At 45.4% G+C, this 27,234-nt stretch overlaps 1 protein-coding gene across 16 annotated transcripts in view; it reads right to left on the bottom strand.

Moving 5' to 3' along the window:
* Nucleotides 1–507: 507 nt before the first annotated feature.
* Nucleotides 508–27,234, bottom strand: part of CAMK2G (calcium/calmodulin dependent protein kinase II gamma) — a 123,119-nt gene continuing 96,392 nt past the window's right edge. Inside the window, exons 14-22 of one of the 16 annotated variants that reach the window (XM_068397557.1) lie at nucleotides 20,713–20,745; nucleotides 16,725–16,793; nucleotides 15,077–15,121; nucleotides 14,364–14,412; nucleotides 12,175–12,288; nucleotides 7,778–7,853; nucleotides 7,185–7,279; nucleotides 5,846–6,074; nucleotides 508–3,219 (exon numbers count right to left, since the gene is read on the bottom strand). In XM_068397557.1, coding sequence (XP_068253658.1) covers nucleotides 3,156–3,219; nucleotides 5,846–6,074; nucleotides 7,185–7,279; nucleotides 7,778–7,853; nucleotides 12,175–12,288; nucleotides 14,364–14,412; nucleotides 15,077–15,121; nucleotides 16,725–16,793; nucleotides 20,713–20,745 — 774 coding nt within the window. In that variant the 3' untranslated portion in view covers nucleotides 508–3,155. Of the gene's footprint in view, nucleotides 3,220–5,828; nucleotides 6,075–7,184; nucleotides 7,280–7,777; nucleotides 7,854–12,174; nucleotides 12,289–14,363; nucleotides 14,413–15,076; nucleotides 15,122–16,724; nucleotides 16,794–20,712; nucleotides 20,746–27,234 lie in introns of all 16 variants that reach the window. The other 15 variants (XM_068397559.1, XM_068397560.1, XM_068397565.1 and 12 more) reach the window with 15 other exon arrangements.

Below are 27,234 nucleotides of genomic sequence, written 5' to 3'. Positions count from 1 at the left end.
CAGGCAAATCTGTACAGGTGAGTGGTTGATCTGTGCCTCCGCAGGAGCACCCCATCTAGGACACAAAATATACCAGCTCACAAATGTAAGAGCTGCCACCCAACTTGAGTTCAGCATGTTTACACCAGGCAAGCCTAATGGCAAGACGGCTTCTCCCACAGAGTTTGAAATATTGGTGAGGAAAACAAAGACCAAGAAAGGAAGTAACAGCATAGGCTTGCCAAGGGTTAGGCTATCAGGAACAGAGGCAACGTATCCCTATTACCCCATGGTCTGTCAGGGAAATGCCATAAAGTTCATTTTAACAGGTTCTGTTGTTCCTTTGTTTTTATTAATGCTAGTATTTTTTCGTTTTAGGTATGGTACCACTTACCTTTTTTCCTTTTTAAACATGGTGGTTTTAAATCACATGATTTACTGACACAAAAAAAATTGATTGATTCTTATCCCAGAAGTGCCAATTCCATATTGTCCCATGGTTTAAGAAAAAAATGTGACACTCAAAACTTTACACTGTTTAAATGTTATTTTATTAAATATCTTCAGTTCAAGGTTTCATTGTAACAAAGCTATGAAGGTTCTACCAACATTCAGACCAAACAAACAAACACTAGCTAACTTTAATTATTTCTATATCATGCAAAAATTCTGCATCAAATGCCTTCCATTTCCTGTTTAAAATGTGATATTTATAATATATATTATATAGATGCTTATATTAGCCCCATAAGAGAACATTAAGAATGCTAAAGGTGTAGAGCTGTGTTTGATAATGGCCATACCAAGCTAAGGTTCTCATTAACTTAAAAGGAAACAAAACAAACAAAAAAAACCCCAGAAGACAGTTTGTCTCCAAGATTGTGCAAAACCAAACATCCCAACAGTTCTGTTCTTTTTTAAATTTTCTCTGAAAGATGCATATACTTAATACAGAGGGTTTTCTTTTTAATTATTAGTAATCGTCAGGTAGAGACAAGGAAGATCAGACCTAAAGAAGGCATGCATGTTTTGTATTTGTCTTTTTTTAAATGGTGTAATTGTAATCTCCTGTTTGATCTCTCTTTGTGGCTTAAAAAAAAATCTGAATAAAATATCAAGGCTTTTCACTTTTCCACTTCATTCACTGGCTTAGTGCTGTCATAAAAAAATCTTTTGAAATAATAAAATCTAGTGTTTGCCCCCCATGGGTTCAATCCCCACACTCCTCCCTGTGGTAGTGGAGGGAGGAAGAAAACGGTATTTGCTCAGACAAACACGGGCAGTGCAGATGGTCTTTTCCTTCCTCAGGGGTTAGCTGCTCTAATCCTGGTGTGGGATAGCACCTCTCTAACAAAGGGAGCAGAGAGCAATCTCCTGCAAAGCGACAGCTCCACTTTGTGCAACAGCTTTGATTTTCTGCATTCTGTTAAATAAGGATTAAAATTCCAAATTGGCTTTCTCTCTTCCACAGCCAGTAAAAAGGTTGCCTCACACCTGGTATGCTGCCAATCATTTTAACTCCCTCGAAAGATCTGAAAAATGTCTAGGGGTAGACAGAAATTCAGGCAAAAGCCCACCCCAACTTCTGCAAGTGATGCCTTCCCTTGGTCAACACAAATTCTATAGGGTCTGCCAGAAAGGCCATTTTCCTCTTGGGCCTAGGCTCCCTCCTTGGTAAGGTCAACAAAACACTTCCACAATCCCCACCCAATGAAGAAAGGAAATGGACTCCTTTTGAAGCAAAGAAAAGAAAGGAAGATGAGTTGGCCCAAAGGGCAAACATCAGATCCCATGTGCTAATTCCCTTTCCCCTCTGCTTCATGAGGTATCCTCTAACACCCAGAGGCAACACAGGGAGGTGGCCTAGAGTCCTTCGGCTATGGTTTTTGAGGTTCTGATCTGGTAGTATTCTGTGTTATAACATCACTGTAAAAAATAGAAAAATTACCGAAATAAACACTAGGAAACATGACACTTACAAACATCAGATGGGTTAGTGGTGGGGAGAAGCACCTGGCTGGGGCTGCTGGCTCCCACTGCTATTTTACTTGGAGACCAAACAAATCAAACAGGAGGCCAGGTAACCCCTTTAATTCTATGGGTGCATATATTTCCGTATAAAAAACACACGCTATTTATGCCTCGTATAGGAGTGTATGTGCAAGTCTTCATGAGGAACATAACACTAAGTTTTTTGTCTGCTTCCTAAGGAACGTGTTCTGCAGCACTGTGGATCCCAACTATGCTACTAGAAAGGAAAAAAAAAAAAAAAAGAAAATCCCATACATGTACCCTCTTCCTCTAAAATCTCTGCTCTTAATGCAATGCTTTTGTTTTGTTTTGTTAAATTAAATAAGCTGGCTTCAAACCTCCATGTTTGGCCAGGTAGTGGCTGATTCTAAAACCAGTATCTCTGAAGAGCAAGCTTCTATTTAAGTTATATTCACTTAAACCCATTTTTTTAATCCCTACTTCCACCTTTAGTTTTAAATCAACATCCCATTTTGTTTTTTTTTCTTTGGGAAAAAAAAAGTCTGTTTTGGGATCCAGCAGCCGAGCAACCAGCTTTCCATAGCGTTCTTGCTGTGCAGAAATCAAAGAAGAAACTCAGGCTGAAGTCAGTCTGCTGGGCAACAGGAAGAGAAGCACCTCCTCTCTCTTGAACCCCAGTCTTCACACTGGCTCCTCTGGGGTCTCCTCGCCACCTCTCACCGACTGAAGTCGCAGCACAGCCTGAATGCGATGTTAACTTCCACCATGGCTTTGCAGAGCACAGTTCAGTCATCGGCTCAAGCCGCCTCCTTTTTTGCTCTTCGTCTCTCTTTCCCTCTCCTTCACTTTTGCTTTCCCCCTCACTTCATTTCTGAAAGATGTTCCAGCTACTGCCATTTTCTTAGCCCTGGGGGGGCGGGGGCATGTTGGATAATCTGTCATTTATTTAGCATTATTCCTGTTTTTTATTATTTTATACAAACAACATGTCTTTTTTTTTGTTTTTTTAGATTTAAAAACACCTTCGTACAGCAGAAACAGACACGATGGATCCATGGAAAACAACAGAAAGGCAGCGCCCGGAGCATCAGATGCATGCAGGGTTTCGTGCATTTGGCTGCTGCCTGTTTGTAATTTGTATTTTTTTTTTTTAACGTCAAAACAGACATGACCGTTGCTGTCACTCAGGCACTCCAGAGCTGCTTGCTAGGAAGATATTGCCCTCCAGCTGAGTATCTCCACAAGTTGCTGCAGTCAGGAAGAGGTAGTGTCCACCCAGAAAAGAGAGGGGAGAACGGGATGGAAGGAAATAAAGCCAAACATTAGCTGTACACAATTAATAAAACATGTTTTCTACAGGCTAATTATTTGGCGCAGGCAGAAACCCTTCCTAACACAACACAGACTGGGGCTCATGAGGAGAGCCCTGAAGACAAGAGGCACACACTTTCCCTTCCAGGTGGCTGAGTGTGCCAATGAAAATTAACTACTTGCAAAAATGAGTTACTTGCTTGATTAGAGCAGACCTGGGCCCACTATCTAATACTGACATGCCCCAGAACTTGAAGAAGTTTCCCAATGGGTGACGAAAGGCTCTGGTCCTCAGGAACAGTTTCTGCCTCGCTTCCAACTGGCTTTTGCCTTGAACTGAAAGATCATTCTTTTTTTTTTTTTTTTTTTTTTTTTTAAGTCCTCAGGAATTTTGTCTCTGAATGTTCTTAATATTAAACAAATGCATGAGCTTTTCTTCAGTTTTGCAAAGTTGTAGCCCTAGTGACTGCTTTTAGCAAAGGCTCCTCCTGGCTGATCTTCTTGTGTCAAATTACTGGATTTATTTTGATCAGTTTTAAGTTTGGGTTTTTTCACGTTTGTTTAGCATCGTCCTACCATGAAAGTGTAGCCAAAATCTTCTTTCTACCATTTCTTAGTTTGCAAATCTTTGTCACAAACTCTCTTACTAGTCTTTCTCCCTTCTTGGTTCCTACTCTCTGCTTACACAGAAGTCCTCTGATTAACCTCAAACTTCTTTTACAGCTGCAGTTTCCTTTTCAGATGACTTACCCAAAACAGAACTCTGCCTTCCAGGTAAGAACAAACCACTGATTTCTATTTGAGCATTCTTATTCATCTCATTTCTGCTTCATCCTTACCCTTCACTGCACCTGGGCCAACGCTGCTCCAAAATGATTCAATGTGTTCAGATGGGGCTGCCCACACTGACCCCACTCCTAATTGCATGTGGTTACACCTCCTTCAGAATCCAGAAATGCACGCAGATATTTCAACTTCAATTTAGTTTATGGGGTTTTTAAAATATTGTTTTAACAAACATTTTGTGGTTTGGAAATGGCTTCTGCTCTGCATTTTTCAGAAACCCTCCAGCACACACGTTCGGAGGAGGTGCAACATTTCAGCAGCCAAGTCAAGGAAACATACCTCTTCTGTAGCAGCTAAAAGACTCTCAGTTCCTAAGCTTCCTCAGAACTCCTAGGCATAGCCACTGAGCCATACTGATCTTTAATTTAATAATTTCTTCTGCATCTTTTTTGGACTAAATCCAGGACAGAAGTCTCCCTCAGCATCTCTGTGATGGAAACTGATGCAAATATGTTATTTTTTGTTTCCCTGCAAAGGCTTTATCCTTCTCACTGCCTTACTCCCTGGAAATTCAGCTGATTGTCCAGCTCTCTGGAAAGCTTCCCTGCTTCTGGTGCCCCCAACTGGCTTTTGCTTTTCAAATTCCATCTGTGACCTCTCCAGTTTGCTTGTGATAGTTCACATTCCTTTCCATTGCCTTCAGTAGGGTTGAATCCCTCACAACACATAAGAATAAAAACTGTTGTTGGCTTAGTCTCAAGTAGTACACAAAACTAGGACTGAAGTAGCAACTATACTTGAGTGGTTCATCCTCAAATGACCACATTAAAAAAAAAGCTTGTCTCCCAGGTGTAGATGGTTTTTGTGTTTGCCCTTGAATAGAAAATCTTTAGTAAAAAGGTCCTAAGATTAGAAAACCGAAACTTAGCTCTTTAAAATGAATGTGACATATACTTCAGCATAAAACAAAAGGAGGCAGAAAGACTTTGTACATCTAACTGAAAAGAAACCAGTAAGGCAATAAACAAGAATGCCTCAATGCTGCAGAAGTAAAAGGATCTGCTGTCCTTTAGGAGCAAGCAACAATCGTTTCTTCATGTCGGATTTTATAATCAAAGTTTCCTCCAATGCTGAATTATGGCAAGCTAACTGGGGGATATTTTAAATCCTTCGATATTATTATTTGGTTTTTTTTTTTTTTTCTCTGAGTTTTCTCAACATTGTACACTAAATAGCTTCTGCTAATCAGAAAATCAGTAGTAAAATTTATATACAAATAAATCTTTACCCTTATGGCACAGAAATTGTTCTGTACAGATTTTACAATATCCTCCCTAGAATATGACATTCTCATAAAAAAAGTTCTCTGAAATCACTAGCATGTAAAGGTAGATCCCTGACAGCTGGGAAACAACAAACTGTGCACAGCATGAGATACTGTTCCTCTCTGCTCTGGATTAGCATCTGTCCGAGCACAGAGCTGAGTACCTGGGAGGAAGCACTGCTGCTACAAGGGTAGCTATGCTCAGGAACAACCATCTGGCACATGACTCCAGTTTTTCAGAAGTGGCAGATAATCCTATTGAGTCCAGAGGACAGGGCTTAGAGTAAGGAACACCAACTGATCAGCAGAAATTTTTAGCCTACAGGTAACTAAAAATGGTTCTCCCACAGCCAGCTAAACAGCCTTGAATACTGAATTCCCACGTACAGGAGCCTTAGCTGTGTGCATGATATAGTCCTTCCCTGATAGTCCATACCCATATTTGATCCTCACTGGAGAGGTGCTGCAGGAGCTCCAGAGCAGTGGTAGTGGACATTCAGCCACTTGCCATCTCGGCGGTGCCAGACACGGGTCTCTTCAGACTGTGTGGTGCGGGGCCGGCCTTGGCCGTCGATGTACTGTGTCAGGCGGATGTACGCGATGCAGGCAGCATCTTCACCAATGACATGGACATGGGGGTTCAGGATGGTGGTGTGTATTGGCTTGCTGTTCTTCGACAGTACTGGCAGAACATGCAAAACCATCAGCTTAATTTTACTGCTAGGAAGGAACAGAACAGCCTCCCCACATCCTCCAACCTCTTTTGTATTCTACTCACCTTCCACTGGTTTCTGGGATACAATAAAAATTGCTCCTGCAATTTTCCAGGCAAAATCCAAGCAATTCTTTCCCCTACCACCTATTCTTCTCCTTAGGAACTGTGCACGTATTATTGGTTAGAATCCCCTGGGGCCCTTTGCTCCCACTTCTCCTGCAAAGCATACTCACAACTTTTTCAACATCAGTGCTGCTTTTCCGGTTATAGGAAAAGATATTTTAATTACAGAATATTGTTACAAAAGAGTCAATAATCAGGAGATCTTTAAGCTAGGCCTGCATTAAATATGAACAAGCCTCGGCAAAGTGTAAAAATCACTCCAGAACAGGCCCAAAGTCTCTGTGTACTTAGAGCACTAGGAACTGCCTATACTAAGGGCCTTGACCTAACCCCTAAAATAAAACAAATTGAACAGCTCAGGATTTAAATTTCAATTATCTCATCCTGTGGAGATATCCAGGAAGGGAGGCAAATCCACTAGTATAAATGATAGCATTTCTTCCGACTCTTTTTCCTGCCCAGGCTGACGAGGTGACCCTTGTATGCAGGTAACAGGTTCATTAGGTGTTAAGAGTTCTGAAACGGTCCAGGAAAAACTCAAAGCAAAGGTGTGACTGATTTGTGTATGACTATCTTTATGTCTGACCATTCAGTATGTCTAGCCCAAACATGCATGTTGTTTCCATCAAAATAGCTCATTTTTTCCATTTCCATATCAGTAGGAAATCGGTGCCTCAAACTTTTAAAGTTCCTGCAGTCCACGCTTACAAATATTTGCACCATGCAAATGGTAAGCCTACAGTGAAGGGATCTGGGGGTTAGAATTGAAATTGTTGCTGAAAAAGGCTTTTGAGAGAAAGCACGCTGGCTCTTATGAATGCATCGTAACCCATGCACAATCAAGTTCTTGCTGGTTCTGATAGACAGTAAAAACAGGGGCAATTTTCCCCCAAAACATGGCATAAAGGAAGATTAGAGAGAAAGCTGTTGGTGTTACCAAATCTACCCACTCACAGTTCTCAAAGTAAAACTTATGGAAATCCATTCCTTCAACCAGGTTCCCCAGTGCTTCAGGTTCAAATGAGGTCAAGCCAGGATCACAGATTTTTCTGCAAAGAAAAACACCACAGGCTTACAGTCTGCATTTGAGCCCAAGGGCTATTCACACAATGAAGCACTGGTACAGCATTGACTCACACCCTGAGTCCACCTAACTATTTCCCTGCTCCAAGGAGTAAGTTCCTGGAGGACTCAGTCCTACTGCAACAACACAGAGTTGGTGCTAGTTGGCATTTCACATAAAACAAGCCTCTAGGTTTCTGGCTTTTCTTTTATTTTCTTTCTGCCCACTGCACTGCCCTCCCCCCTACTTTTCTTACAAAGCCAGGACATTTTCCTTTTGTCATTCCTGATGCTGTTTGATATCTGACTTCTACTTGATGTTCATTTAGAGAGCTCTACCATATCCCTGCTCTTAATTGATGGAGGCTAAAAAGCACAAAGCTTTTTACCATCCCTGACTGCATGACAACTCCTCATACTCAGGAGCCAGAACATCACGTGCACACAAACTGATAAACAACCTGTCAGAAGACATCTGTACTTACGTATAAGCCTCAAAGTCTCCATTGTTGATGGCTTCTATCAGCTGCTCTGTTATTTTAATGATCTCTTGCTTACGCACTGTAAACAAGAAGAAAGAGCAATTTAACTGTGCATAAGACTTCAATGGGAATATGGGGCTAGTGGGTGCTTTCTACAAGCAATTTGTGGAGCACTGTTAGTCTAGATCTCATAGGATGCTGCTCTCTGCATTCTGGAGATATGCAGTATTGACAGCCATCCACATGAGAGTGGGGGCAGTGGTATGAAAGGGAAATGGTGATCCCATAATGCAGGGAGAAAGCAAATAAAGATGTCATATTCTTTATTTTTTCTTCTAGAAAGGTCTAAGGCACCAGAGGTGTCTCCTGAATGACAGCCTGAGGTGCTTCTGGGGAGTCTGACCAATGAATGTCAATGAACCTGCCAATGTGAAGCACTTGTCTGGCAGCGTAAGATGTGGAAACCCTTCACCACAGTAGTCATATACAAATGGCCACCACACAGATCAAGCCAATTGGAAAAAGTATCCCAACAACTTGCCTATCACCATTACCAATACCTCAGCTATTACGAATGCTGCAAACAAGCAACTGGGACACGTAGGGATGACTTCCACAAGCTAGGAAGACAACCACAGCAGGATGGATGGGTTGGATGAACAGGTCCTAGCTATACACTAGTGTGCACTCCATTCCTCAGGCAGCTAGCTTCTGCCAATCCCTATGACACAATTCTTTTCAGCACTCTGACAGCACTGCCATTGACCCAACGCAGTACACTGGACTTCAAGATTAACGAAGATGGGGGCTAGCTGTCTACTGTTATTTGGCCCCTCCCTGGCCAGCACCTCCGCACTCTCTTCTTGTGGTTTCCCACAATCAATTGCCCAGGTCCCATCCCCTCTGAGGTGTTCCATCACCCATGCTGATCTCAAGAGTCCTTAACGCTCGCAAAGTTTGGGTCAGCTCTGTTAAATAACACAATTCTAGTTCTATGACACTATGTGCACCATGTATATGCCCGAGCCTGTATGCACACCCTCTCATCTCTTCAGCCTTCCCCACACTTTCTCTGTAAGTAGACTATCCTGCACATTATACAAGCATTTAGGAGGTGCTCTAGCATTATCTTCAATGTCACCAAATAATTTACAATTCCTACCACCAGAAGTGGAATTTATCTGCCCTTAGGCATCTAGAATGTAGGTGTCTAAAATGGAACCAGTCACCTGACTGTTCCTCCTTTAGGCCCTGAAAGAAATAGGCACTTCTGGAAGTCTCACCTGAGGCATCTCAGATGCCTATCAGTAGGGGAGTGGTGTTTAAATCCAACCTACCATCTTTAGATGTCCAAGTCAGGGAGCTGAATTCTACTCTAAATGCCAGAACATGCTAGTCTGAAGTGCCCTCCCCTGTAAACTTTCATCCACATGTGCATCTCATCCCACCATTGAGAAGTGCAGCTGAAGAGCAACAAGATGATAATCTCACTGGCTATGAAAGATGTTTGCACCCACTCTGGAAATCAATTCAGACAATTATACTACCCAGCCAGCCACAGAAACATCTCAGATAAGGGACAACTGGCTCACAATAGTAATGGAGCTGTTTTTGCCACTCAGGCTGTATACATTACCACACATCAAAAGATGTATACAGGGAATGGATCAAAATGACACAGTGGGCTATGTCTGCTGTGAAAAATGTCTTTACAAGTCGTCTGGAATTGCTTCTGCATGAAGCAGGGCTACTTGTTGGACCTCCTTCCCATGCAGAGCACACACCAATGTGTGCAATACCTGGAAGATGGAGTCCATGGGAGAGGCTCCATTTGGGATGCGTGAGGAAATCTGCGGACCACAGCCACCACGTGCTGACTCAGCTCAAGCAGATCTGCACCCCTTTCCCAAGTGTGACTATGCAGCAGCACTGACCCTATCCTTCAACACAAGTCCATTCCATCAGACTGTGCTCGTCTTCTTGCTTTTACTACATGTCCCGAGCTACAGCCAGCACGCAGGAGGTGATCCATTTTTTCCGAAGGACAGAGAGCCTCGGGATGTTACGGGGCAAGGCGTTCGCGCCTGCCACTGCTGATGAACCTAGGAGCCCTCAGAACTTACACTGCAGAGGGGCACAAACAGGCAGCGAGCACGCAGATAACAGCGTGGCTCACGGCTACTCTACTGCCTTTTCTTAACAACATACGAGGCAGCACCGCCGCAGCAGGAGACTGCAGATGGGGGCGGCAGCGGCCGCGGCAGCTCCTTCAGCGGAGCTCAGTCTGAACACCGGGGCAGGGCCCACAACCGGGCCCCCCTCCCCGGCGGCGGGGCCGGCGGGCCGGGGCACCCCGCTCCCTCCCCGCGGCGCCCCCCGGCGGCCGCCGCCGCTCCCTGCAGCCGGCCCCGGAGCCGCGGGCCGCGCCGTGCCTCCGCCGGCACCGCCGCGCGTCAGCGGCTGGCTCAGAGCCTTCCCGGACGGACGGGGCGGGGGGCCAGGGGCACAGAGGGGGAGAGAAGGAGGAGGGGAGCTTTACATCTACGGTAACTAGTATTAGTAGCACTACTCCACTACTGCTACCCAGCTGCTAACTTACACAGTGCACGGTTAAGTACAAAGGGAACTACTGGAGTTAGCAAAGGCTCCGACCGAGCACGCTCTAACTCCAATGTCTGCCCTGGGCTGTCCCAGGCAAGAAGCTTCTCTTCATAAGACCGTGTAGCTGCAAAACAAACGTAAGCATTAAAACAATAAACAAACAAACAAAAACCAGAAAGCAAAATAAAAACCACAAAAGAAGTACAAACACACACAGCCCCAGCCCCTGTCGGCACACAGAGGCATCGACATCCCTGCAACCTCAACCCACTCTCCTGCCTCTGTTACACATCAGCTGGGCCGGCCACTGCTCAGAGGGGACTACTCTGGCACTGGTGCAGGAGACCCCTCAGAGCACAGTAGGAATCACACTAATGCTGCTGGAGGTAGTTTGAGAGTGACCTACAACACTGGTCAGAGTAGTGACAGAGCAACATGAGGGCAAGTACGAGATGTGAGCGAAAGGGAAAGAAAGTAGGGCATCCAAATCACTGCAAATCTCAGCTCAGAGGGGAGCGGGGTGGGAGAATGCTGCCCCACTTGGCAGAGAAGTGATTTGGCACTCCTCAGCATACCAAGCAGGGCCTTGCTACGAACAAGAGGAAGGAGTTAATAAGAAAGCAGTGATGGACAGTTCACAGCAAAAAGGACTTCAGAAGAGATCATTTCCCTTCCGTTCTGGCTGGGCAAAACACCTTTCCTGTTGCACCTCACGAACCAGCAGTTTGACATCCTCAGAGCTACTTCAAAAAGAAGTAACAGAGAGGCTCCGACTGCTGCATCATCGTATGAGATACTGGTGCCGTGTGCAGGAAACCAGGGAAGGCAGGAGGAGACAGAAGAGGGCATGTCTGTTCCTTCCTTCCCAGACTGACCTGAACAGAATCAAATACTCCAGATGTTCCTAACTCACATTAAGGATCCTTCCATTACAGCTTTACATAGCCAGACAGCTAGTATGGTATGTCTGTGTAGGGGGAAGGCTGGGAATCCCACCTAAGTTTTCTCCAGCCTGCTAGCTTTTTTCATATCCATTTTCAGAGTTTTTCAGCCACAGGCTCCTCTGTGGAAGCAGCCAGTTCAGGAGGGATCTGGCAGACAGTACCATTAACTGGCAGACTGTATACGGTACCAGCTAACTGAGCTAGCAAAAGACAGACATGCAAGGTAATGCTCATCACAGAGAAATGCTCCTCAGAACCAACATTATCCAAGGATTTTCACTCAGAGCACCTGACAATGGATTCAGAAATGCTGAGGGGTCTTCCAGCAGCCACAGCCTCCCCTCCAAAGCATCCTCGAAGCAGTCTGTAAAAACCGCTTTTCATTCCTTTTGTACTTCCTGAGCACCATCCATGTCTGAGGTGCTTAGAATTTCTCAACAAGCGAGACTGAATTCAGCCTCGCACATCCCTCCGTAAGCAGACCTGCACCACTAACCCCATTTACTGCCAGGAAAACTAAGAGATGCAGTGACTTGCCCGAGGAAACCCCGAAAGGCAGCATCTGCAGAGAACTCCACGTCTCACCCAGATGAAAGCAAGGGAATGAAATTAGCTAGGATGAGGTTCTGGTTTTTTTTCAAAAGGGGAAGGAAAGGTTTGGAAATTTTCAGTGTGCAAAGGAGGGTATTTTGCAGGAAGGGAGATGATTTCTTTTTATTCTGGAGTACTGGAAATGAAAAAAATCAATGTTCTGAAAGGAAGTTGAGGAAAGGAAGTCTTGGGGAAGGAGAAATGGGAAAGGTGGAGGGAGGGGTGGGAAAAAGATGCTGTGAAGCACTGCACCCCTGGACTTACTGGCTGAGAAACAGAGAGAAAGCTGGGACTGCATGGACTCAGTCTGTGTTTTGCTCTCACTGTGCCTCCGTCCTTCAAGCACTGAGCTGCCGTCCCCGGTGGAGAGAGGGGGAGCTAGCATGGCAGGGAATTAAAAACACAAACACAAACAAAACACTCAAGTTCAGTAAATAAAAAAAGAGAAAGGAAGTAGGAGAACATTAAAGAAACCACAATGCTGAGCACAAAACATGCAGGAGTATCCTCCAGGGCAAAGCCAAGTAGACAGCTCTATAACATGGACCTGCTGTGCAATTTAGAATGACATGGGGGCGGGGGGGCACTGCCTTTACCCCCGCCACAGTGGAAACAACATATCCCTGAGGCAACTGTCACAGATGGATCAAGACAATATCTCCTACACCACAGGAGAACAGATCTACGTAACCTGTTGTCTACTGAAAATAAGAAGTTGGCAGAGTAATTGGACAAGCGCTTCCCTTTTCCCAGAGTCATGGCTATGCAGAATGCCGAGAGCTCCAACACCCCCAAACCTTTTGGTCTATTTAGTTTTGTTTGAGTGCTTGCTTAGCTTAAAACATGGAGGGGCAGGAGTTAAAAAAGAACACTGGTGAACACTGCTACACTTAAAACTGAAGCACTAAAATTACCAGAGCTGGCCATAGCACAAACCATTACTGTGCAAGCTCCTCTCCTCCCAACCACCATTCAAATGCTCCCTTCTATTAAAATCATAACAAAATTTTCTAACCTCTGCCAAAAAAACCCCAAAAGAAACCACCTCAGTTTTGATCCGCAGCAATGTAGTCCTATACAATTCTTCATAAATTTATCCCTGGTTGGCTGCCCTCCTTCCCTGCCCCCCCACCCCGCCCCCAGCTTCTGTTCCAGTCCCAGCCGCCTTCTCCTCACAGCATTCATATTCCTGACTTAACAGGACCTGTTGCCTCAACTGGCTCAAGTCTGGGACCTCTCTTGAACAAAAGCTGCCAAAGGAGATGAGATTCTGGACAAATATCTGTTCTGGATGGATATCCAGTAGAGATTAGATAAATCAATTTCTTTACCACACTACCAAAACCATCCAGTTCCCTTCCCTCAAAGCTAGGTTCTTAAACCACAGATTACTCTCTGGCAAAAAGACGGGAGCTAGAATGCTGTCCTGTAATAAGGTCAGGTCTTATCTGAAACAATCTGTATTGCAGCACTCACCAGCATGCATTTCTGCTCCCTGTGACTCCTCAGAAGTGGAGCCAGCAGCTTGTGATAAGCCATGGGAAAAGCATTAGGAACTAGCCCAGCTGACAGAGGTGACATTGCTGCTACGCCACAGGGCCAGCATTGATTTTTCCCTGGATATGTAACTCAGATTGACTACAGGGAGAATGAGACTACCTCTGCCTCAAAATGCAAACTATTAACACATTTGCCTCAGAATGAAAACTGCATTCACCCATCCCGAACCTGCTCATTCAGGAAAATGTCTGCTCGTTCTTCTTTATGGAGGTCAGGAGAAGGACAGCTCCTCAAACAACGTGAGCAGATATGGGACTTGGAGCTCCTTCATCTAAAGAGTTTTACAAGCACAGAATATTTATGATATGGTCACTGAAAGGTGTGAAATCTCTTCTCAGCCTCTCCCTCTACTGATATCTCAGTAAAGGACACGAAAAATCATTTCCATTCAGAGACGACAGGCTGAGAATAATCTTCATCTCAGACCCAAAGAGGAAAGAAAATGAAGAGGGAAGTGTGTGGACGTCACTAAAGAGATTCCCAGAAAGGGGTGAGAAGGGAGACTGAGCAGTAACAGAGAGGTTTCAACTCCCTGTAACCTCCAGGGAAGCACAAAAACGCAACCAGACTCCAAACCTCAAGGGACTGGTAGGGATTTTCCAAGCCTAGAAATGGACTGGAGATGAACAGATTATGATATTTGCAAGAAAAGAATTCCAACTGTGAGACCAAAACAAATTAACTCAGGGCAAACAGTGTTTATATACCACAGAGGTCAAGTCAGCTGGTTCCCCAACACATGGTCCCACTGTGACAGGAATGACGGTGTCATGGCGAATTTATGAACTGAGTCAGACACAGAAATCTGGGAAGCTAGTTCAAGGCAATGACCGAATCTCCAGGACCCCCTGCCTGCACTTAACTGTATTAGAAATTACAGGCAAAACACTTACCTTTCAGATCCTCATCTTCGGTTGTGGTGTTACAGCTCTCTGTGGAACCCTGCGCGGCAGAACAGAGCATTACCAGGCATCAGCAGTTGGGAGCATGAGTAAATAGTTTGATTTGTTTGTGAAGGAAGATGGGGAAAAGCGCAAAAACATTGGCAAGGATGGCAGGGAGAGGATGATACAAGGAAGATTTGGATGGAAGCAGGCCAAATATTAAGCAAAACTTAACAGCATCTCTGCTCAGCTTTTGCTTGTTTAAGCCGTTCAAGCTGTCCACCCAGAACTTTTAAAAGGACAGAAGTTACCAAACTCTGTCAAATGAGATCAAATGGGAGTTGCTTCTGTTTGGAAGAAGAATAGGCACGAGAAGCTAAAGAAGGGCTCCTAGGCTTTCTCAGAGGAACATGTCACCATTTCCAGAAGAAAAAAAAAGTGCATAAGTGCCTGTATCTTCTCTTCCACCCCACATACGAAAGAGAGTGGCGATTGCACACTGCCGCAGGAAAGAGATTATAATATTTGAACACTTGTCCCTACTCAGCCTCTTCCAGAGATCCACAGCCATACAATACAACCCTCCCAGTCTACTGCCAGCAGTATTCAGGAGCATGCTACCAAACAGACACTGGGAAGGTAGAAACCGAAGTTAAGACACATGAAGACGAGAATGACAAGAGAGAAGCAGAGGTTTCTCTGGCAACACTCCCATCCCTTACCTTTATACCATCTGTAGCATTATGGACAACTGTTGTTTGAGGCTCCTAGGAAAGGACGGAAGAATCATTAAACTCCAGTTCCAAAGCATTCTCTCATTTCTTTTCACTCCCCAGCAAGTGGAGAAAAGGTGACTGACATAAAAAAAAAAAATCAAACCACAAACTCCGAACAGCACACGTGTGCTTGCGTGCGTACACACTTCCTGCACAGAAGGTTTCCTGAAGAGAGAGGCTGCACTAAAAGCTACAGTCACAAGGAGACAAAGCCCACAGCTTCCCTGCAATTGCCCCTAATTCCCAATCTGCCTTCAGCGAACCAGACTGGCACAAACACCCAATGGCAACTGAGCAGCCAGTCTGCACCCTCTGCAGCCGGCTCATAAAGTAATGACCCTTCAGCAGCATCCTCACTGGAAAATGCTTCAGAAGAGGGAGAGGGGGAGGAAAGGATAATACTGGGCCGGGGTCTTTGTCTCCCAGTTGTTTGGAAAGTTTGCCAGGTATTTTACCCTAAAAAAGGGACATTCATAATTTCCATAATAAAAAGGGGAGAAGCCAGACCACCTCAATGCCTCTCAGAGAGGAGCTGCTAAGGGAACTAGTCTGTGAAAAAAGGCACATTTTTCTAAAAGTCTCTAAAATGAGATCCAATTTCAACAATAACAACAATAATTAATAATTTAGAAAGGCTCCCTCAGTATCAAAACTATCATGAACAAAGCCAGTGAAGCGAAAGCAGAAAATTATGAAGTGTCCCAAGAACCTTCATCCTACAACAAACAACAACAACATCAAATTCCACCCTCCCACCCCCCAAAAATGCCAAATCCAACTCTCCAGAGACACACAACAAAGAGCAGCTACCAGGCCTACAGGTGCTAACCTACTCCTGCACTCATCCCTTCATTACTGGCACAAGACTTCATGATCCTGCACCATCCCCTCCCACTGCTGTCACTCTTGCAGGGTGGCTCAGCGAGGGCACCAGGGACTGTGATGGTGCAGTGTTGTACACTCACCCATCCGGCTCTGTCACCTATTGCACTGCTGTCTGATCTTCCAAGTGTACTGAGGCAGACCACACCAAGCTGTGCCGTTACATGTACTAGGCACAGGGCACCCTACAAAGCTCGCTGCACACAGCCCAAACAGAAAACGCTAGCCCAGCAAGTCAGCGAGCTGCAGAGTATCAACCACACAACCAAGAGGGCCAAATGGGCCATCAAAGGATTCCTCTAAAAACCTTTGCCTGCCCTTTCTTCTGTGGTGTCCTGAAGTCCATCCTCCACTTCCTGAGTGTTGGAGAGTGGATGGAGCTTGCCACTCTCTTCTTCCAAACCAGCCTCCCCAAAGCCACAGGAACAATTGAACGGGACACAGAACTATACAGGGATGGCACAAGGGGAAGTCCAGGCAAGCTGCGATTCCCACATCCAACCACAGCTCTGCTCAGCACCCCCACCCCAAAGCCTGTGAGGCTGTGATCAGGCCCCACAGCAGCACAGGGACACAGACAGAACGAAGCCAAAACACAAGCTGAAACAGAGCAGCACAAGCAGCACTCGGGATGGAGGGGAAGGAGAGAAGGGGAAAGGACAGAATCAAAATTAAACCAAACAGGAAAAAAAATAGCGGTTGGGGAAGATACCATGGACGTCTGCACTGGGAGTGTTTCTTTTGCAGTGCTTACTATACTGGTTTTGTTGTTGCTCTGTGGCTGAGACAGAAAAACATGGTTTTAGTTCCCCTATGGGGCAGCAGAGGCAGCAAGAAAATTACAGTATTGCTTCAACCCCAACCATCTCCTCAGACCCTCCCCTCCCCACAGGCTCGATCACCAAGAAAAGTGAGGAAGAAGGAGTGCTGCCCAGGTCTCTGGGCATCATCCTTCCCTCAGAGGCAACAATGTTGTAAGGGATGTACCAAAACCCAAATGTGCATGGACTGCTAGAGCTATAAGGAAGGAAAACAGAAGAGAAAAAAAGGCAGCAGCCCAAAGGGATGGGAAGAATCCTACAATGAGCACCAACAAAAGTATTTGGTGGAGAAGAATGAGAGATGGCAGCAGTCCCAAGAGAAAGAGACTACAGAAGTGAGAGACACACAACAGCCATGGTGCAGTCTCAAACAGGGGACAAATGGGAGTCGTGCCTGAGGAGTCCCAAAGTGTGCAGGAGCAGTCCTAGATATGTGATGATGCTGAGGGTACCAGGGAATCTACTGATGCAAGAAAAAGCGTGGTCAGCCCTAGAAAAGGTAAAGAAAAGGTGACGTATGCTGTGTTGTGTTCCTGCTGTGACCTGATCAAAGAAACTTCAGGACCAAAATATGGAAAGGGATGGGGGTGGGATGCAAGGAAAAGGCCATGTAGATCCCCAAGTAGCAAGTCTTCTGGACACTGCCCAGTAGTTTTTAACCTTTCCCCTCTTCAGTCTCTCTTGTAGCTGTGGTAGAAGAATAAAATCTCCATTTCCTGCATTCACACAGCACAACAGTGAAGCAGTTACCAGCTTGCTGCAAAGAGATGTCCCATTGAGCCATGTACATCAGTTACGTCAGGAATGAGCAAAGTCTGCGTTTGTAGGAAGACAAATCTGTGTCCACTAGTATATAGTTCCTAGCCCACAAACCCTATCAGTTGTTGGAGAATTCAGCCCACAGTTACACTGCAGTGTAACCCCCACACCAGGTACATAGTTCTCTTGCTGCCAGACACCAGCAACAATGTCAAAATCAGCCCTGCAGGAGCCTCCCTCAAACTCCTTGGTTCACAGATCAGGGGTGCTGGATGGGAGCTCACAGCAGTGTGACCTCATTGCAGCTGTTCTCCATCCCACCGTTCTTGGGGAGTGCAAATTCATACTGCAAAACATCAGGCCCTCATCACCCAGTAACCACCACAAAGAATGCAGAAGTCAAATGCTGAGCTGGAAAACATCTGCCAAAGGTTTAATTATGTCAACAAGAGACAGATCCTATGAGGTTGAGACTTCACACACACCTACTAATACTTCAGTTTTTCTTCACAAGCAGCATGCCTTGGCTTCACTAGCCCTTTTGGAGAGGGAGAGAGGAGAAATGGAAGAGGAAGATGGGGCAGGTGGAGAGAGGAGGAAGTAGGAGAGAGAGGCAGGAATGAATTCTTTACAAGTCCATGGGAAAAAAAAGGGCGTATGACACACTCATCCCCAAAGCTAAGAAAGGAGAAACACTTCACAAATTAGTTTACTGCCTCTTCCTATACATCCCCACATTGTCCTAAGACTTTGGCCTTCCAGGAGCTTTGTTTCCTCTATGTATTTCCAGCCTGATGGCAGAAGAGATGACAGGCCGCTGTGGATGTAAGAGGGGAGCAGATTAACCTGAAAAAATGAATCCCAAGCTATTTTGTGGCATAAACACAACCAAACTTCTGGCAACACCTGGGTCCACCCCTCCACACAGCACTGAGGTTCCTATACTTCTTCAGAAACAGTGATCCTAACGCAGAGATCTATCTTCCAAACCTCTTCCAGTGAGAAGAGCACAGCCTACTTTTCTTAGTCCACTGGAATAAAAAGATAAAGTTAGCACAAAAGAAGCTGTACAAAAATACTTCCAATTTTTTGGAAGGCTTTATAACTGAGGCCAAATGGGGAAAAAAAAAGAAACATCCAGGAAGTCACTCTTATGAAAAAAAAGTTCACAGCAGCTTGTTAGGTGTGGGACGTCACCTCACAAAGTGCAAACTCACGCACACCCAAAGCACACAGCCTACCCTCCAGGCTGCACTGAACACCCAGTTCATCCATCATATTTTTCCCCATCCAGTGGGCTGAAGAAGACCGAGTATCATGTTTGCTAGTCCAGAATCACATAGCATTTTACTCCAGGACAGAGTCTCAAAGAAATAAGATGCAGAAGATTTAACCTAAAGCAGTTTTCACAGCTTTTGCTCAGATGGAGGTATCTGACATACTGAGCTTCCTGCACACGCTCGTGTCTTGTGGCCACTTAACCAACTGCCCTTCCCTGGAAGTCTGGCCTGCCCTTCCCAGGGCCCCAGGTACCACAGCCAACTCTTACCCTTCTTCCCCTCCTACTGCTAGCCTGCATCACAGTCACTGAGCAGGCTACGATCCTTGGTAAGTCACAGCAGTACAGCTCAAGTTAAAAGAGGCCAATTCACCTAAAAAGGTACCAGGCCCTTCTTAAGACCTATGTAACACGATTAGTTTTGGCACAGCAGTTGGCAGCGCTTCCTGAGCTAGACAAGAGACAGACAGACAGGCACAAACAACACAGAGGCAAGAGAAAGAAAACAGACCAGTGATCATATCGCTGGGGACACACACTTCTGGCCAACTAAAAGAAAATAAGTACCAACACATGGGCTATCTCTGGTTATTTAGCCACCTTCACTGCTTCCCCGTTTTCCGAGGCTGACACACAATTTACATATCCCAACTCCTTTAAAACAACATGCAGAGGGAATTTAAGTATTGCTGGCAGTGAGCAGAAAAGAAGGGCAAGAAAGGCACAACAAACTCCTGCCCGGGAGTTTCATAAAGGCACGGCTGGTGAAAAGTGAGTCCCTCACATCAGATTTTCCAAGCAGTACTTCAGGATTACTTTTTTGTGTTTATATAGTTTTAAGCTGTCATTGAAGAAGGAAGAGGAGAAATACCTTCCAGATAGTAAAGTAGAAACAAATTCTTCTGCTTTCTCAGTACTATAACATTCCTGTTTCTACCTGCAATAGGGGAGAAATATTTTCTGTTCTTTTTCTGTGTAAAGGAGATAATGCAGTAACTAATTTTTGTACTTCAGTTACTGTTCATATCTCAGTGTCAGAGACAAAGGCATCATCTAACTGGCTGTGTATGACTCCTTACAATATGGCAATGGCCAATTTTCTCTTTGCTCCCTTGAGAGTGGATTCGACTACTTTTCTGACAAATTCTGTGGATGTCAAACATCTGGATGGATGAAAAAAGGAAATGAACAGGACAGAGGAGGCAGTTACTGGGTATTTGGTCATGCTGGAATACATAAACGAGATCAGGACAAAAGGAAGTTTTGGATTATAAAGGCTCTGACAAACCTTTTCAGTAAGTATGCTAAAAAAAGAAGTGACAGGCAGCTCTGAGCTGCCCGGCAGTGCTGTGCCCACACATTTCATCTGAACAGTGGAGCCCCATCAGTCTCTGCTACATTTGGAGCAACTCCCAGTTTGTTCTACACTGCAGGGCTCCCACCAAGGATGACGGCACCAACACCAGGCAAAGCACCTGCTCCTCTTTTTGACACCTCTGCAACAGAATGACAAAGCCCCATGTCCACGCAAGGCACACACGTGCTCTGCTGAGCCCAGGAGAACCACTGCCTTTTTTCGTTTCACACTCAGAGCAGGCAAGGTCAAACTGCATTGCCAGCTGTTGATTTTCTGCACAAAATCGGAACCGTACAACTGGTTGGGGGCCAGATGATCACAGGGCCCTTTTAGTGAGGACATGGACCTTTCAGTGCACAATGATCCCCCCCACCACCGCCCCCCTGCACAGACATGCTATGTAGGGTGATGAGCACAAGCCGAGCGTGCATGGCATGAGAATGGCAGACGCACGAATCGCAGGCAGCTTACGGGAGGTGCTCACCATCAAATGCACACTGGAGCTCGACTTCCTTTTCTGGACACACCATTGAGAGAGGGAAAGAGAAGGGAAGAGAGGAGATGAGAAGAAAAGCACAGAAACTATTCACACATTAGTGTGCCAGCAAGGGCCCCCCTGCCAATAATGCTCCCCTAGAGGCAGGTATAAGCAGCAGCAGAAATGCACAGACACGCGAGAAGGTGCAGAAAGAAGTCACCATTAAAGAACACAACTACACACCAGGGGCAAGGGCAGGGTTGAAGACCCCCATCCACTCAAACATTTAGGTCAGAACGTAGGTGCCCCACACACTGATACAAGGAAAGAAGAGAGAGGAATATATATATACAAGATGTGGGATGCAAGGGGGTACCTCTATGTGTTCTCCCACCTCAGAAAACTGTGCAGCTTCCCCAGACACACTGAAGAGGTAGGCAGAAAACCCCCATATGTTCACATTTGGAGGAAGCAGAGGTGTGTTTGCAACTAGAATCAGGGGGCAGGGAGGAGGGCACAACGGGACGGGTATCCCTAAGGGCTAAAGAAAGAAGAGGCAACTTCTGTGCATAGCATGGGGAGGAGAAAGGCTCCCTCACACAGAAACTGGGACTGACTGGAGAGGCAACGTGCACCCACGCTCAGACACAGAGGAAAGGCAAGGAAGGCAAAGAGGCACTTAACAGCCAAACACCTTGCACTCTCAGATACTGGGAGAAAAACAAACAGAGAGCAATGCTCAAATGCTCCCCAACCTTCTTGAACTCTACTCTTGCTCAAAGGCATCTTCAGTCACCTTCAAACACACCTTCACACCAAACTGCACTCTCCAGTAAACCAGCCTCAGCATGCATTTCTCTGCTCTTTCACTATACTCTCAGTATCATCCCGTCCAAGCTGAGCCTGGCAGGTCTTTCAGCAATACAGTGCTACCCCTTCCCCCTGCTGTCTCCACATACGTTATCCATCTGCCCTTCTCCTTTGGTACTAACTAGGCTATTTCTCTGCTGCTTACTACTCATGGGGAGGTACCATAGAATCTAGCTCGTAAAGTACTGTAGGACAGCACATCCCAGCCAAAAACCATGATGGCGTGGGCTCCGCTACATAGCTCTGGACTCCTGCACACTACTACAGCCCACCTCTGGAGCAGCCCTTGAACTCAGTACAGGCCATGGAGTTGTACCTCCCCATTTCATACACTTACTGAGCCTTCACAGCTTTCACCTTGAATATTGCCCTCGTCCCTGCTATCCTCGCATCAGAGCTCAAGCACGCATACAGACTGGCATGTCTTTGTGAGCAGAAGTGCCCATGTTCACCTCATACCCAGAACCACGTTCCTAATCTCACCATACAGTTCGAATCATGCAGCCACTGCACAAACAGACATAAACTAGTAAAACTTCTGCCTCATCTGATCTTTAATTCCAGTATGGACAGACTCCAAACACTGATCTGTTCAACATTTGGCTCATGAATCTTCCACTTCATGGAGGCACAACATAGGGCTTGCCATTACCTGGTTTACAAACTTGTGATTCCTATCATCTTTTTTTAGGACAATTTAGCTTCTCCACAGGCTTTTCCTCAAGCTAGAGCTAAAATAGGATGTACTACCAGTGCATGAATACAATACTTAGACCACCAACAACCCAGAGGAATCCTTGTACCCAGTCACAACAGGGAATTTTTAACTGGGAGAAGTGAAAATTCACACCAGCTAAGAAACTGCTCCAAAACTTCAGTTTTTATTTTTAATGTATCCTGTAAGTTGCAGCAGACAGAGGCTATACAGATACTGCAGGGAAACTTATCTCTAAGGAAGACAGTCTCATTTGAAGTTCATACAGATTTCCAGTGAGTTGAAGAAACAAGAAAAGGGACAGAAAATGTTAAGAATCAAGCAAAAGGTGCAATATGAGAGTCAACTAAGCCGTACAGAAAACAATCACTCTCCTGTATTAGAGACACAAGTAACACTGACACAGGAGGAAACAGAACCCTCTGCAGATTAGAATTTAATTAGAGTACGATCTAAATTTAAAACAGCGTTAGTCTATTAACATGGCATGATGTATTGTAGAAATCCCAGAAAGCACATTATTACTGGCTACTATAACAACAGGGGGAAGAAAAGCTAGCTAGGCATTATGAAAAGGGTGGGGAGTAAGCTCTGTGTAAAGATCAGAGTATGAAAGTACTATTACAACTCAAGACAGGTTGGATAATGCCAACATGAGGCAATGGCAGTAATGCTAAAGCAGCAAAACTTATTAAGTCAAAAAATACACAAGGAAATTACTAAAACCAGATCTGTCTCCCCATCCCCTCTGTAACAGCTGCATCGGAGCCATCTACGTCACCTTCCTGAGGTGACTAGCTGAGAGCAAAATTTTTTTTGTTCTTGTAATGTGGCTGCAACTTTGCAAAGTAAATAAGGTAACAGAAGTTTAGTTACAGACTGAGTTCTCTTTCCCTTCCATAACACAACTCCATCTCTAAGTATTTCTAGGCAGCACATAGACATCCAAAGGAATGCAAAAAATTGTTAAAGGCAGAGAGACAGCCTATGGTAATGTACCTCAGTGATTGCTTTAAGGATTTCCCTACATCTCAGTGACAAAACATTCTCCCAAAGCAGTATGGACAACATTTTCCTCTCAAACCCAGGGATAAATGTTCATTAAAGTTCTATTTCTGTATTTGTGTGAAATTCAGGTGTTCATCTCAAAAGAGAAGTGGATTCTCTACAATGAAACTTAAGGAAGACTCTTGCTTTAGGTAACAATAAACAGAAGTCAGCAGGTGACAGAAGACAATCTGAAGAATCACTGTCCCTTCAGCATAGCAGCAATACTGGAAATTGCAAGCATAAATCATTCCGAGCACGTATAGAAAATATAACAGAAACTAGAAGATGCTATAGGAAGCAGAGTGATTCCAGGCAAGGTCCCATTCACAGTTCTGGGCACTTAACATGGATATCTTTTTACAACAGCTTTTTGCATTTCTGTTTTCTACATGCAGCTCTCCCCCAGTTTGATACTGACAGTATATGTATGTTAAAATATCATACTTACTTCAGCTCATATTCCTATAGAGAGTATAGTCATTTCAGGACTTAAGGTAGGAAAAAAACTGTTGAACTCAAAGCAGATCAGTGAGAGGCAGCCTGAACTAACACATTTGAGGTCCTGTTTCTACTTCTGCTTTATAGTCCTTTTGTGTGAGGCTGAGCAAATCATTCATCTTTGTCAATCCGTCTTCTCTCTTGCCCTTTGTCAGCTTGTCTATTTAAATTGTAAGTTAAGAGGCAGGGATTTTCTGCTTAGGCATCACTACAGCGCTAGGCACACTGGACTCTTGATCTCAGTTGGAGTTTCTAGGCATTACAACAATGCAGTGAAAAAAGTGAATGCATCAAAGGTGAGTAGAATGTGTTACTGGATGTCAGCACTTAAACAGATCTGAAGTGTTCCCCAAGCGTCTTGCATAAAACAGTTCAGAATAGAACTGTGCTGTTCAGGTGAACTTGGGTTCTCCTCATTTAGCTTCACCACAACAATCTTTAAACAGTATAGCTTTAAGATCATAAAAAGTCCAGATACAGAAATAGGAGCATTAACTCCTGTTGGCCACTGCACGGATGTTACTTGACCCTTGCAGATTTTCTAAGGATTCCCCGTTGGTTCACCTTGCCACTGTGCCTTCTCTGCCTAAGGCACGCTTTCTCTAACTGCCTTCTCAGCAGCCATCCCAGCTTACAGGGCATCTTACCTTCCCCACATGTTCTTTACCAGGCAAGGGGCAGAGAAAGCTGGTACCTGCCAGGCATAAAATGTACACTACTGCAATACTGCTTACAAACAGCAGAACAAACAGTATTTGGTGCCTCTTTGCAGTTATATAAGAGGAAGGGTAGCTTTTACAACATTAACCTTGTCACACCAAAAATCTGCATTTTTACTCTTTCAGCTATGCTATTCAGCTTTTACTTGGACTGAAAACAGTGTGCATGCAGCAGAGAGAAAAGGTAGAAAATCAACAAATTTTGCAGAGCATTGCAAATGAATGCTGTTAAAATCTCCTGCATCCCACAGCATTTCCACAAGTTACGCTGGGCCTGAAAAACATTATCATTTTGTAGTTCATAATCAGAAACCAAAGCGCTCAGGAAAAAAGGAAAGAAAAGAAGAAGAAATTGACAAAGAACTTAGAGGAAAAACTAATTTAAAAATACTTACAATTACATACTTAACTAAAAATAGCACTTTGTGCATTAACAAATTCTAATCATAAAGATGGATCTGACAGAATCACAGAATCACAGAATGTTAGGGATTGGAAGGGACCTCGAAAGATCATCTAGTCCAATCCCCCTGCCGGAGCAGGATTGCCTGGACCATATCACACAGGAACGCGTCCAGGCGGGTTTTGAATGTCTCCAGAGAAGGAGACTCCACAACCTCTCTGGGCAGCCTGTTCCAGTGTTCGGTCACCCTCACCGTAAAGAAGTTTTTCCTCATATTTAAGTGGAACCTCCTGTGTTCCAGCTTGCACCCATTGCCCCTTGTCCTGTCACTGGGCATCACTGAGAAGAGCCTGGCTCCATCCTCATGACACTTGCCCTTTACATATTTATAAACATTGATGAGGTCACCCCTCAGTCTCCTCTTCTCCAAGCTAAAGAGACCCAGCTCCCTCAGCCTCTCCTCATAAGGGAGATGTTCCACTCCCTTAATCATCTTCGTGGCTCTGCGCTGGACTCTCTCTAGCAGTTCCCTGTCCTTCTTGAACTGAGGGGCCCAGAACTGGACACAATACTCCAGATGCGGCCTCACCAGGGCAGAGTAGAGGGGGAGGAGAACCTCTCTCGACCTGCTGACCACACCCCTTCTAATACACCCCAGGATGCCATTGGCCTTCTTGGCCACAAGGGCACACTGCTGGCTCATGGTCATCCTGTTGTCCACTAGGACCCCCAGGTCCCTTTCCCCTACGCTGGTATCCAACAGCTCTGTCCCCAACTTGTACTGGTACATGGGGTTGTTCTTGCCCAGATGCAGGACTCTACACTTGCCCTTGTTATATTTCATTAAATTTCTCCCCACCCAACTCTCCAGCCTGTCCAGGTCTCTCTGAATGGCTGCGCAGCCTTCCGGCATCTCAGCCACTCCTCCCAGTTTTGTGTCATCAGCGAACTTGCTGACAGTGCACTCTAATCCCTCATCCAAGTCATTAATGAATATATTGAATAGAACTGGTCCCAGTACCGACCCTTGCGGGACTCCGCTAGACACAGACCTCCAATTGGACTCTGTCCCATTGATCACCACTTTCTGGCTTCTTTCCTTCAGCCAGTTCACAATCCACCTCACTACCCGATCATCCAGATCACACTTCCCCAGTTTAGCTGCGAGGATGCTGTGGGAGACAGTGTCAAACACTTTACTGAAATAGAGATAAACCACATCCACAGCTTTACCATCATCTATCCACCGGGTTATGTCCTCATAAAAGGCTATCAAGTTGTTTAAGCATGACTTCCCCTTGGTGAAGCCATGCTGAGTGCCCCTAATGATCCCCCTGTCCTTGATGTGCCTAGAGACAGCACCAAGAACAAGTTGTTCCATCACCTTTCCGGGGATGGAGGTGAGGCTGACCGGTCTATAGTTACCCGGGTCCTCCTTCCTGCCCTTTTTGAAGACTGGAGTGACATTCGCTTTCCTCCAGTCCTCAGGCACCTCTCCCGTTGCCCACGACTTAGCAAAGATGATGGAGAGTGGCCTAGCAACGACTTCCGCCAGCCCGCGGGTGCATCCCATCAGGGCCCATGGATTTATGGACGTCCAGATTGCTTAATTGGTCCCTGACCCAGCCCTCATCAACCAAGACAGATTCCTCCTCTATCCTGACTTCTTCTGAGGCCTCAGGGGTCCGGGACTCCTCAGGACAGCCTCCAGCAGTATAGACAGAGGCAAAGAAGGCATTCAGTAACTCCACCTTCTTTTTATCCTCTGTCTCCAGGGCCCCCACCTCATTCATCAGTGGGCCTACATTGCCTCTAGTGTTGGCTTTACCTGCAATGTATTTGAAGAAGCCCTTTCTGTTGTCCTTGACCTCTCTTGCAAGGTTTAATTCCAAGGAGGCCTTAGCTTTCCTAGTTGCCTCCCTACATCCTCTGACAACAGACTTATATTCCTCCCAAGTGGCCAGCCCCTCCTTCCATGATCTGTACACCCTCCTCTTCCACTTGAGTTTGCCCAGCAGTTCCCTGTTTAACCATGCAGGTCTCCTGGTACCCTTCCTTGACTTCCTACTTGTTGGGATGCTCTGATCTTGAGCTCGGAAGAAGCAGTCCTTGAATGCTAACCAACTATCTTGAGCCCCCTTACCTTCTAGTACCCTGTCCCATGGGATTTCCCCTAGCAATTGCTTGAAAAGGCCAAAGTTGGCCCTCCTGAAGTCCAGGGTTGCGATTCTGCTAGCTATTCTGTTCCTGCCACATGAGATCCTGAACTCTAC

Source organism: Nyctibius grandis, chromosome 4 (genome assembly GCF_013368605.1).
Source record: "Nyctibius grandis isolate bNycGra1 chromosome 4, bNycGra1.pri, whole genome shotgun sequence".
Taxonomy (NCBI): domain Eukaryota; kingdom Metazoa; phylum Chordata; class Aves; order Nyctibiiformes; family Nyctibiidae; genus Nyctibius; species Nyctibius grandis.
The sequence above is the reverse complement of the archived record's forward strand: the minus strand, read 5'-3'. Positions and strand labels throughout refer to the sequence as shown.